This window comes from Tachysurus vachellii, chromosome 4 (genome assembly GCF_030014155.1).
Source record: "Tachysurus vachellii isolate PV-2020 chromosome 4, HZAU_Pvac_v1, whole genome shotgun sequence".
In the NCBI taxonomy this organism is placed as follows: Eukaryota; Metazoa; Chordata; class Actinopteri; order Siluriformes; family Bagridae; genus Tachysurus; species Tachysurus vachellii.
Window position 1 is genome coordinate 24,381,227 of NC_083463.1, and position 12,756 is coordinate 24,393,982.

Consider the following 12,756-nt stretch of genomic DNA (forward strand, 5'->3'; position numbering starts at 1 on the left):
GTGAAATTCATGGTGAATATAATTGAATGACAACGGGGAGTGATCATGTCTTTTCCAACTACCAAAAATTAACCATGGCCTAAATTCATCTTAACTAAGGGGATAAAAAAAAATCTATTCGAAAATAGCCACCTTGCTTAATGAAACAGTTAGACCTACATGTTCTTTTTAATAAGCATTTTTAAACGAATGCTTATCAGATACTAAGTAGGTCTCGCTTTATTATTAAAACACACAGAATCCCAATTGTCTCAATTGTCCCACATTTAGTTGACTTTTTTCTCTGCTGTAGCTGTGGATTCTGTCACTCCCTATTTCTGTTACTCCATCCATATATGGAAGGTAATAATAAAATAATTTTTAAAAAAACGGTACATAATAACATACCATACAAATAAAATATATGACTGATTATTGTATGTTATTTATTTCTATTCATACAATAACAGCAGAAACACTACTAATAATAATAATACTAAAAATTTGCATTAAAAACATGAACAGAATATGCTTATGGAGTCTCGTAGCATATGTAGCGTTATTATTATTATTAAAAAAAATCTCATTTATATAAAGTAGATTAAATATCACAAATTACTTTCTGGATTGTTTTCCGAAGAGCTTTGTGCTGTATGTGCTGTAAAGGTAGGACGATTCTTTAGGGGCGGAAACGGACTTGACCAAATAAAAAAATCACTAGTATTTTGCGCCCTCCTTCGGTTCCAAGTTAAAAGGGGCGTGGCAAAATTTGTTGAGGTCGCAGCTCAGATTGGACGCACAAGCTTATGAATATTACAACAAAGGCGGGTCTAAGCTACTTATATACAAGCTCCCGGTTGGGATTTTTTCTTTCTTCTATCACCTTCGCATCCTTCTTTGGTCTTTATCCAGCGGCTGAACTTCAGGACGAACTGCAATGTGTGACAAGCTTCCCTTCAAAGTCGGTCGGTACAGAGTCTGTGCACAGAAATGCTACTTTCACTTTTACTTCCGGAGCAAGCTTCAGAACGTGTTACACAGCTAACTAACAAAAGCGATTTCATCCGCAAATAACACTTTTTTCTGTGTACGTTTGTTTAAATCTAGCCGCGTCAGGTGGTTGTTGTTCCGACATATGGAGCTGTGACAGGGCTGAGAAAATGACATGCAGCGTTCACTGAGTTGCGGTAAATTAGCGTTATTTAATTGCTGCCGGTGTGTTTTAGGAAGTTTTGAAAGTAGACAAAAATTGTACGGAGAAAAATAAATAAATAAAGATCGATATTATTCTCGCCTGGAAGCTCTTTAACAAATGGCGATAGCACATGTAGTATTTTAATATCGCACATGTAGCTGTTCGGCTTCCGTAATCCCTGTAATCATAACGCGCTGCTGTGTGAAAGCTCCACTTAAACCGGGACCGATTTGTAATCAAACAATAACCTGCAGCAGGCTCGATTATGTGGACTTTGTTCTGTTGATTTGAGAGTCCAGAGGTTAGTTTCAAAAGCAATGCAAGCATTAATAATCTGTTAACTCGTAACACTTCTGTTTGAGCTGTTAGAGACATCTATATGGCTCAGATCTGGGGACTTGTAGTTGCACTTTGATTATCAACAGTATCTGACATACACCCTGCACCCTGAGAAAGACCAACTAGTGAATATCACTTTTTATGACAAAATGGATACCGAATATTGCTTAAGCAGTTTGAAGGCATGAATAAAATGATGCAGCTGGTAACATGCTGTATTATCTGTTATAAGTGACAGGATGTAATCTAACTCATGAAGAAGAAACTACACCCTTCTTTAAAGTGATGTTTTATCATAGACTAAATAACAGCTGTGTGGTCCTCACACATTTCTATGAATAAAATTAACTTTGGGTCATTTTTGGTAATGTTCAAGTTGTTCAAACTGTTTCTGCGTATTCGGGTGTGCTTATTTTACCCTACCTATTTTTTCTGAATGTTTGTTTACCTTTTCAAGGAAAAGAAATGACCACTTACTGAGTTTTTTTATTTTTTTTATAGAAGTTGATGAAGACCACACAATTATTTTACTTTTATAAGTAAAAACATAGAATGAAAAGGGTATATTTTCTTGTCCCCTCATGCCTTTTTTTGAGTTAAAATGATCAGAGCATGTGTTTGTCCACAGCTGATATCAGCCTTGCAGAGTGGGGGCGTAAAGCAATTGACATTGCTGAGAATGAGATGCCAGGGCTGATGAAGTTGAGAGCCGTTTATGGGCCAACCCAGCCTCTGAAAGGAGCTCGGATTGCTGGCTGCTTGCACATGACTGTCCAGACAGCTGTGCTCATTGAGACTCTCAAGGCCCTTGGCGCTGAGGTGAGGTGGTGGGGGACTTGCACTGAAAGTCGACTTTGAGTTTAAATAGATGTGATTTGTCTTTTTTTTTTAAATTTTTAATTTAATTTTTTATTTTTTTTGAACACAACCTGAGCCAACAGAGCATCCAGTGTATAAAGCTTCAGGTGTTATTAATAATATAAAATGTATATACAAAAACAAAACCTTGTATCAAAACTCCTGCATACAGTGGATTATAATTTTATTTATTTATTTATTTGCATGTGAGGTAAAAAAAAAAAAAGAGGAATCTGGGCAGATCTTTTTACACCTTGATTATGATGTAGCAACCAATGAAATGTAGACTTTTTTGGGGGGTGAGAAAAAGCTTACAATAACCTTTTTATATAATGAGTCATGTGATTGCTTAGTTAATGTTCAAAAGTAATTTTCATACAACTGCATTCAAGGAAATGATTAGCCCTTGACATCTTCTCATCTTGGTTTCATATGACTGCTGAAGCTATGGTCTTCAAATAGCTTGCAAAGCATGCATAGGAGGCCCAAATCAGGAGAGGGGTGCAAAAAATACTTTCCGAAACTTTAAAGATTCCTTTAAAATGACGAAAGGTGATGCAAGCAGTAACTTTGTATTTCTGCATGTCTCAATATTATATTTTTCAATTTAATATCATTTCTGCATGGAAGTATGAAATAAAATTGTCAAAACATGCATTAAGATTCCTATCAAAAAAGGAGTGTTTAAAAAAATATTTCTTATCCACTTGACCTTTGTTGGTTTCTATATCACATTACAGTGGAAAATGATCTTACATTTTTCAATTTTGGTGCAACGTTTTACATCACAAAAGCTTGCAATTTTAACTGCAGGTGCCGGGTCTGTGTGCCAAGATGGAGCAAAAAGGCACAGATTCTGTGCATCACATTTATATAATCCACCAGGACTACCACAAATTGATGCCCTCTTGCAGTCTAATTTAATGAATAGATCCATGAAATTTTGAAAAGAAAAGATATTTTAGGGGACCTCAGTTAATGGATGCAATAACTGTGCTTTAGCTGTGTTTCTATTAAAGAAGATATACACAGATCAGCCATAACATTAAAACCACATGCCTGGTTATTGTATTTTTTTCCCCCTTGTGCTGTCTAAAATGCTCTGACCCAATGAGGCATTTGCACTCCAAAACCTGTGAAAATGTGCTGTTGTATCTGGCACCAAGCCAGGTACACTGCTATTGCCAGCTGACCTTCTTTTCATAGTGCATCCATATGTGATTCGTCTGACCAGGCTACGTTCTTCAGTTCTGATGCTCACATGCACTCTTAGTAGTGGTCAGGATGGGCACTCTGACTGGTCTGTGGCTATGGAGAACCAAACACTGCAATGTGATGTGTTCTGTTGGCTCTTGTGTGGAATTGAACCTGACAGGCTAGTTTTTGCTCCCCACATGCACCAGTTCACCCTGGGCACAGTCACTTGTGGTCCCTGGACCACCATTGGTAGGTACAAACTGAACTTCATACAGGGAACACTCCAAAAAGCCTGCCATCAAAGTTGCCCAGATCCTTATGCATTCTTATTTTCCTGCTTCTAGCACATCAACTTTGTGAACTGCCTGTTCACTTGCTGCCTAATATTATTCCTTGACTGGTTCAATTCTAACAAGATAATTTAAACTATTCCCTTCAAATTTCAGTTGTTTCAGCTACTGGTGTACATGTAAGAGGTGTATACATTCAGGTTCTTGGCATTCAGTTTGTTTTTTTCTTTTTATTTTATGTTTTTAAATAATTATTAGGATTGCGATTATTTTTATTATATTTATTTTTTTTATATACATATACACACACATATATATATATATATATATATATATATATATATATATATATATATATATATATATATATATATATATATATATATATATATATATATATATATATATATATATATATATTAATAATAATATAATTTATATACATATATGTATGTGTGTATATATATATATATATATATATATATATAATTTCCTCTCTACTAAATATTACAGGGTCCACTGTTAGTGGTATTAGAACAAAATGGAAGCAATTTAGCTTCTGTAAATGGTTACAGACCTCCAAACTTCAGGTGGCCTTCAGATCAGCTCAAGAACGGTGCATAGTGATTTGTGGATTGTTTCCATGGCGGAACAGCTGCATCCAAGCCTTACATCACCAAGTGCAATGCTAATTGTTGGATGCAGTGGTGGACTCCATAGCAGTGGAGATGTGTTCTCTGGAGTAACAAATCACATGTCTGTCTGATGGACAAGTATGGGTTTGGTGGTTGCCTGAAAAACGGGACTTACCTGACTTACCTGAAGAATTTAAGCTGTTATAGCTGCAAAGGGTGGGGCCAACTCCATATTAAACCTTATGGATTAAGTTTACTAAAGTTCATGTGCATGTAAAGGTGCCAAAACTTTGGATAATTGGTCAGGGTTGAGGGCAAAAGGGGTGAAAATATAGTACCAAATAAATAAAGAAATATCTGAAAATATTACAAAGCTTGGTGATTAAAAGCCTTGCTGGAACATTTTGCATTTTGTGGGTTACTGGATTGTTGCCAGATCATTTTTGCTAAGGCCAAACAAGTTAATTTGGTGTCATGTTGCAAAATTCATATGCAAATCATATAGTATACAAAAATATTTCATTTTCATTTTAACTGAATAAAGCTGTCTAAACATATTTTTATTTTGTAGTTAAAATTACTTTCTTCTCTCTTTCTGTTCCACCCCACCTCATTCCACACAGGTTCAGTGGTCTAGCTGTAACATTTTCTCAACTCAAGATCATGCTGCTGCTGCCATCGCCAAAACTGGTGTTCCAGGTGTGTCTGCATGTTTTTACAAGGCTGGTTTAGTTCATGCAGACTGACTGTCGTCATAGTTTAAAGTTCATTTGATGGGCTATTTGTAGATAAAAATTCTAGAATGTTGAACCTTAAAAATGTTGTCCAAAATCCACACGATGAGTGTTTGCAAATCTGTGTAAAGATTTGGACTGCCTTTGTTTTGCAACACTTGTTGTTTGTGGCTTGTGGGATCAAAGACAAATGATGGAACTGTTAGAACATCTTGACCTCCTTCCTGGTGCTCTGGTCCTGCAACAAGTCCAAATTAATGCAAAAAATTTAAAAGCAGCTGTTAAATAAATGCAAATGATGTTATTGCCCACTGACTGTAAGATTATCTGAAACTATTACATTTAGCAACATAAAGCTTCCTGCTTCAATTTAGGGTTTGTACACTAATATAAAACAAAAATAATGCAAGATTTAGCGTTCTGCTATCTTCACTGTGTATCTTTTCTTTTTTTAAATTTTAAAGTGTACGCTTGGAAAGGGGAAACAGATGAGGAGTATGTGTGGTGCATCGAGCAGACGATCTACTTCAAGGACGGTCAACCTCTCAACATGATCCTGGATGATGGTGGAGATCTAACCAACCTTGTTCACCAGAAATATCCCAAATTGTTATCAGGTATAGTTAATTTTCTTGTAACATTTTAACAATGTTAGAAATGGTTATACATGTTATAAATGTATAAATGTCGCAAAAGGCTATGCAGTTTATTTTATCCCTATATCCTTATCCTAATACCATTTTGCTGCCATTCACTAGACAAGTCTAACTTTTTATTTACTAAAAAAAAAAAAAATAATTCTAAAATGATTGTATTTTTTATCAACTGTTTCAGGAATTAAGGGTCTTTCTGAAGAGACCACTACTGGGGTTCACAATCTGTACAAGATGCTCAAGATGGGTGAACTCAAAATCCCTGCTATTAATGTGAATGATTCTGTTACCAAGGTACCTGCAAGTTTTACTACATAGTTGGCTGTTGCTCACTGTTTGTAATAATAAATACAAATTCATCAATCCATTGAACATATAATTCATGACTTTCATAGTAAAAAATACAGTTGGTTGGGAATGATTGCCAATTGTTGCTAATTCAATTAATACACTGACTATTTTTACATGTTACGTACTAGCTAATCAAGACATCCCCACAGTTACATACTGTAAGATGTAACTTTGTCTTTGTTTTTCACACTTTATCACCTCTGTTTTAGTTTAGAACTCAACTTGAAGCTGTTTTAACACTGAACATAGGAGAATTTATTTTATGATTGGGGAGCTCCCCCTTAGGAGCATCAGTGACCATAGTTTGCTCTGTTAAGAGTCATGGCTCTGGATTTTATTCTTCAAGTATTAGGCAAGTGCATTCTTTTAAAGATCTAGGTATTAAAGTTGGATGCTTTCATTAGTCGGAGTTAACAAGGGTAAAATTGCAGAGGTGTTTGATTCAAATCTTAAACTTCATATATCAGACAACCCACCAAGCATCACAGTTAAACACAAGCTTATTTTTTGTGTTGTCTAAAACATCTTAAACAATGTTGAGGAATCACTTTGACAATTTGGTAAACCCTGGTGAAGCAGGAGGTCATGGATGACTAAAGTGTTTCTAAGCACTCAGGTGACCTTAAAAAGAAATGGGAATATTTTGAGGAGGCTATTTAATCTCTCTTCTTTGCAGAGTAAATTTGATAATCTGTATGGGTGCCGTGAATCCCTGATTGATGGAATCAAACGGGCGACTGACGTTATGATTGCCGGTAAGGTGGCTGTGGTAGCTGGATATGGTGATGTTGGTAAAGGATGTGTTCAGGCTCTTCGAGCCTTTGGTGCCAGAGTCATAGTTACAGAAATCGACCCAATCAATGCCTTACAGGCTGCAATGGAAGGTACGCACTTTTGCTTAGCGGCCATGCAAATGTTTTCAAATTAACATATGCTGATTGTGTTTTAAGTGGTTTTTATTGGCTGTACAGGGTATGAGGTGACTACAATGGAAGAGGCCTGTAAGGAGGGAAACATTTTTGTGACAACAACTGGCTGTGAAGATATCATTTTGGGCAGGTATGAGATTAGGCACAACCTCACATACTGTTTGTGAGACAGTATGTATTTGTGTTTTCACTGAAGCCACATTTCAAGCAAGGTGCAATGTGGTGTCTCAAATAATAAGAATTTGCAGATTCACACTAGGTTTCCACATGCCGCCAATGCCTCTTTGGGACCAGACTGCCTGATGCTTAGTGATAGAGGCCTCTGATGGGGCATATCTCCAAGGCGAACAAATGACATTTATTTTCTTATTTTATCCACTCTGTCATCTGTGTACATTTGAACATAGCACTGCCTCTATTGTAACTAACAGTGATGGAAGTGCCAGTAACAGACATGCAGCTTTAGGGCAACATGCATAATAACTTAACTAAAATTAAATTAATAACGTAACATAAGATTTATCGGGTATCTGAATGTTAGCTGAGTCCATATTCATTTATAAGGTCAATAGCAGAAATCATAGCAGGATGTGCACCACAGGGACCATAGAGACCAATGAAAGTGCACCTGCAAGGGATTGAGAGGCAAGTGCTGTACTTAGCATAGCTTGTAATGTATTTTATACTGCAACTTTAAAGAAATTAAAGAAGTGATTGTCTCAGTGTTTTGTGATTTTGTTAGTTTCTTTAATTTATGTATGCATAGTTTAAAAATGTATCATCAGTGTTAAAGGAATTAGTTTGCAGCAAAGGATTTACTAAGTGATGTTCCATCATTTGAAATACACGATCATATTTATTCTTGATGTCTTTTAAACCCCAGGCACTTTGAGCAGATGAAGGACGATGCCATCGTTTGCAACATTGGCCATTTTGATTGTGAGATTGACATGAAATGGCTCAACGGAAATGCTGCAGAGAAAATCAACGTTAAACCTCAGGTACTACATTGTTTTTGGTGTTCATGAGTGCTAACCCAGAGAAACTGTAGTTTAAACAATGATCTCCTACATAAAAACTCTTTATTCTTATCAATGACCGTGAGAAGTCTTTGCTGCTACTCTGTCAGCCTTGCGTGATTCTGCCCACCCCACCTTACATCCATGTGCTGAGGTTGTATTTTCTGCACTTGGGCAGTAGTAGTAGAAGCACAACTGGTCTGGGCTCTGCCATCAGCGAAGCCCCCCTCTTAGCTTGGAGCTTACTGCTACTGGCCACTGAGCCCACTTGCTGTACCTCTGGGACTGCATTGCTGTGGTGGGCCCCTGCTCTATTCTGGAACTGAAACAAGAAGTCCTGTAAATAAGGAACCCTTGAATTACCTGGGCAAATATTTTTGAAGGACTGCGTACTTCAGACCAGAAACTTCAGGCAGCATTTGGCATGATGAGGAGCACCTGGTCACCCAGTGGGAATTTTTGAAATTGGGCTGGCCTGTTATATCATCTGTTGTGCTCTCTGGGCTGCCTCCATGTTTTTCTGGATGGTCAATCACTCTTGCATCACCTGGATGTACTCAAGAGAATGGAATGGTGAGGGCTGCTCCTACCAGACTAAAACCAGAGGCTTGAGGTGTCTTCCAGATGGTTAAGAGGACAAGGCAGGAGGAAGACCCAGTTCCACCATTCCTTGTCTACCATGTGCTGGAGCATCTGCTTCAGTGATTGGATGAACATTTCATTTTCAGCAGACAGCGCTGTTCCGTTCAGAAGTAGGTATGCCACTTGTGTCCTGTCTCAGTCAGGATGTCATTCGAGATTCGAGTTTGTTCCATGTAGCACCATGGTCCTGGAGAAATGTCTCATTTCATTGTGTACTGTAACAGCTATATATGGATGCAATGACAAAAGCTTCTTGACTTGATTCCCACATGGCTAAAGAGTAACATTAGCTCTCTTGCAATGTTGTGGGCGGTTGCTTTTTTCAATGTGGGACTGCTGGCAGTGGCCTGATTAGATTGCCATGGATATTTTCAAAGGTTCCAGACATGGGGTTCCATCATCAAACACAGGAACATAAGTGCTAGAGCAAGTGTTTCAGGAAGAGGTATGTCTTTACCCATCTGAAGATTTGACTCTGACATCTAGAGGGAAGTTCATTCCACCACCTTGATGCCAGAACCGCCTGTCTTTCTGTATATTTACCTCTTAGGCTGAGTGATTGGAGGATCAGTAGAGCAGTGCAAGTAGATTGGAGGGCACATAGTGGAGTGTGACAAGATCTTTGAGGTAGGAAGGTTCTGGTGCAATTTTTTGCTTTGTAGGCATGCATCAATGTATTGAATCTGATGTGTGCAGCTACTGGAAGCCAGTAGAGGAAGGGCAGTAGTCCAGTCTTGAAATGAGAACAGACTGAACAAGTATCTGTGCAGCTTGTGTGGATAATGTCCAAATCCTTCTGATGTAGTAGAGAAAAACCTACATGGATGAATCACCTAAGATGACCACCATTTCAGTGTTGCTCGGATCATATTCAAATTCAATTTATTTGTATAGCGCTTTAAACAATTGACTGTCTCAAAGCAGCTTTACAAAAGTACAGAAACGGAAGAGAGAGAAAAAATAAACAAATATCCTCATAAACACCCATCCTCATTTGGGCGACACTGGACAGGAAATGTTGAAAATGTAAATAATGATTTCTACAACAGTTTATATAATGGTGCAACCGAGATCTCCTGAGGAACTAATTCCTTCCTGTCAAGTCTTCAAATGATTGCTGATAAAGAAAATACCATACAGCTGACTGACACAACAAAAGCATGACAGTCTCTGTGTGGCCCCATCTACAACAATCCCAGTCTCAATATTCATTGCTCAGCTTTGTGAGGGGGTTCTGGGCATCACAGCACAGGTTGAGAGAGAAGCAGTGGTTTTCCTAGAATGCAACACTAAGCTGAGGTGAGGAGTATTGTCTTTGAAGATAATACTCTTTTATTAAAAATATGGCTTCCAGGGCTGAGCAGTGATGAGGCAGGATACAGGGAGCTTCATAGAGCAAAGCAGGTTTTGGGCGAATTTTCTTCACTAGGCTCTGAAAAGTTGAGAGAATCCTTGTCCTTATTAGTTCACTGCCAAAAAATCTTTCCCTTAATGTCCTATGTGTGCTTTGTCCTATGAGTCCTGGCTTTTCACTGACTGAGGAGTCTAAGCATGGGGTAGTTCTGTGAGGAGCAACTGTAGGTGGCTCCGTCATCACTCAATTAGCATGGCCAGACAAAGCAAAAATCAAACTTTTCAGCAGCAACACTACACAATTTTCTGAGAAGAAATGACACAGAATGCTTGTATCCTAAAATGTAAACACCACAGATGGGTACAAAATTCCTACCTGAACACTGAGGGACATTAGTTTCTTTGTACATTGATCATCTTGTAGCTGACACTGCAAGCAAAGGCTTCTCCACCATGTATGTCATCATAGTCTAATGTACATTACTCAAAACTATGCCATTTAAAGAAACAGTAATATTCCAATTCAAAAGGTTAATACCAATATCTGGTCTACAATTGCAAAAATATATAATAAATAAATCATGGGTTGAAATACTTTTTTCCCCAGATACAAATTAACATTCAGGACACTATTTCTGGAATTTCTTGTTCGGCAATTCCACTTCTACACTTGGACAGAAAGTGTGTCTATAGTGATGTACACATTCACAGTGATTTTAATAAGAACCTATTTAGCACTCTCTCTAACCATTAAAATAGTCATCAAATTGTAAGAAAATGTGAAGTTCCTCGCACTACTTTCTACAATAATCTTTAAAACTAGACACCAATTTAACCTTGATCTGGAAGGTTTGAGACTTTAAAGTATTAAAAGGTATTCCTTTGTCATTAATCAAATCTGAAAGATCATAATCACTTTTAAAGCGGAGTGTGAACTCGTAAGCTTGGATGCCTTATACTGTTTTTGGACTAACTGCCATATTGTCAACAATGTGAAATATTTGACCCAGAATATTATGACAGTTCTTTGAGTGTCTTTTAGTATAATTTTGGGATATTGTTCTTATTAAAAATGTGGTTTCACCTGTTTGGATCCCCTCTCAATTCTGCCCTTTTCCTTCACCAGGTTGACCGTTACTGCTTGAAGAATGGGCGCCATGTTATTGTATTGGCTGAAGGGCGACTTGTGAACCTGGGATGTGCCATGGGTCACCCCAGCTTTGTTATGAGCAACTCCTTTTCCAATCAAGTGCTTGCCCAGATTGAGCTCTGGACCAATAGTAGCAAATACAAATTAGGTGTGCATTTCCTGCCAAAGAAGGTAATTTATCTTTTATTTATTTATAAAGCCATGCTGCACTGCATAGAACCTTTGCCCTGTTTAAGTTGCATATAAAAAGTTGTATATCCAAACATGCCAAAATGCCAAAAAATAATATTCTAGAGAATGATTTTGAAAAGAATTAAAAGCTGCAAATTCACACTGGGTCGTACTTTTAATATTTGGTAGCATTGCCTTTTAAATTGGATAACTTGGCTTGATCCCATTTTATACATAACATCTCAAACCAGACTAGACTACAGGGGTTTTAAAAATTCATCTAAAGTGGCTGCTAATTTGGTGCTATTTCCAAAAGTTAAACTAGCAGCAAGCAGAAGATTGAAGATTCCTCTAGATTCTTAAGGTCTTGTGTATAGGAGCATTTTGGTTTCCTGACAAGTTATGACAGCAAGCTGGACTGGACTAGTCTGCTAAATTACTAATAATGTACACCAGCATTGATACCAGTATTATGTGGTAATGAATATGCATGCCTTATCACCTTAACCATTTCTGCAGACTACCTGGGAGTAATTGCCTTTTCTTTTACTTTGCTCACAGAGAATGTTTCTGATTTGTTATTAGAATGTCTATAGTTTGCTTTTTTGTAACAAAATTTTAGATTTTGAGTTTCTCTTTTTTGCCATACATTGTTTTTTTTTTCTCATGGGATGTTTCTAAATCTCTCTCTATTGTTCTCCCAATTACCTAGCTGGATGAGGAGGTAGCTGCTGCCCACTTGGACAAACTTGGTGTCAGACTGACAAAACTAACAGATAGTCAAGCCAAATACCTGGGGCTACCTTGTGAGGGACCTTTCAAGCCAGACCACTATCGCTACTGAGGAGCTTCTACCAATTGGTCTTTGTTCATGATCAAAGTAGTTTGCAGTGCACAAGCACTAGCCTTTTCTGTGCCTGTGTTCTTAATAAAAAGATTATTCGGGCTGTTCTATGACATATCTTTCACCCTTAAGACAAACTCCAAAGTGAAAACAATGGCTATTTTTGGAAGTCAGACTTTTAAGCACTCTGTTGCTGCACAGTTCGTTTACTAGTTTATTGTTCCAATGTCACTATGTTCCAGCTATTATTTTGAAAATTGTGACTATAAATGTAATGTGAGTATACTCAAAGTTTCAACATGGAACATTGTCTATTATGTTTCAGAAAACCCTTTTTGACAAATAAAGGACATGCCTGTATTTCATTGTTACTGTTTTCTTCTTTTAGTAAATATGCCTATGCTGCCATACTTCAAA

The 12,756-nt window shown here is 37.4% G+C and overlaps 1 protein-coding gene across 1 annotated transcript; it reads left to right on the forward strand.

The window, feature by feature from the left end:
* The first annotated feature begins 784 nt into the window (after window positions 1-784).
* ahcy (adenosylhomocysteinase) lies at window positions 785-12,699 on the forward strand. The gene is made up of 10 exons (XM_060868469.1): window positions 785-944; window positions 2,142-2,332; window positions 5,117-5,192; window positions 5,692-5,844; window positions 6,062-6,174; window positions 6,908-7,115; window positions 7,203-7,290; window positions 8,044-8,161; window positions 11,301-11,495; window positions 12,208-12,699. The coding sequence occupies exons 1-10, from the start codon at window positions 917-919 to the stop codon at window positions 12,337-12,339; spliced, it is 1,302 nt and encodes a 433-aa protein (XP_060724452.1). The 5' UTR covers window positions 785-916; the 3' UTR covers window positions 12,340-12,699.
* Window positions 12,700-12,756: the final 57 nt, after the last annotated feature.

Excerpts from the sequence above, each read along its gene's own strand:
- ahcy (XM_060868469.1), top strand. The coding sequence starts at position 917 with ATGTGTGACAAGCTTCCCTTCAAAGTCG. Across the intron at positions 5,193-5,691 it reads CGCCAAAACTGGTGTTCCAG|TGTACGCTTGGAAAGGGGAA; the intron begins GTGTGTCTGCAT and ends TAAATTTTAAAG. Across the intron at positions 5,845-6,061 it reads ATATCCCAAATTGTTATCAG|GAATTAAGGGTCTTTCTGAA; the intron begins GTATAGTTAATT and ends CAACTGTTTCAG.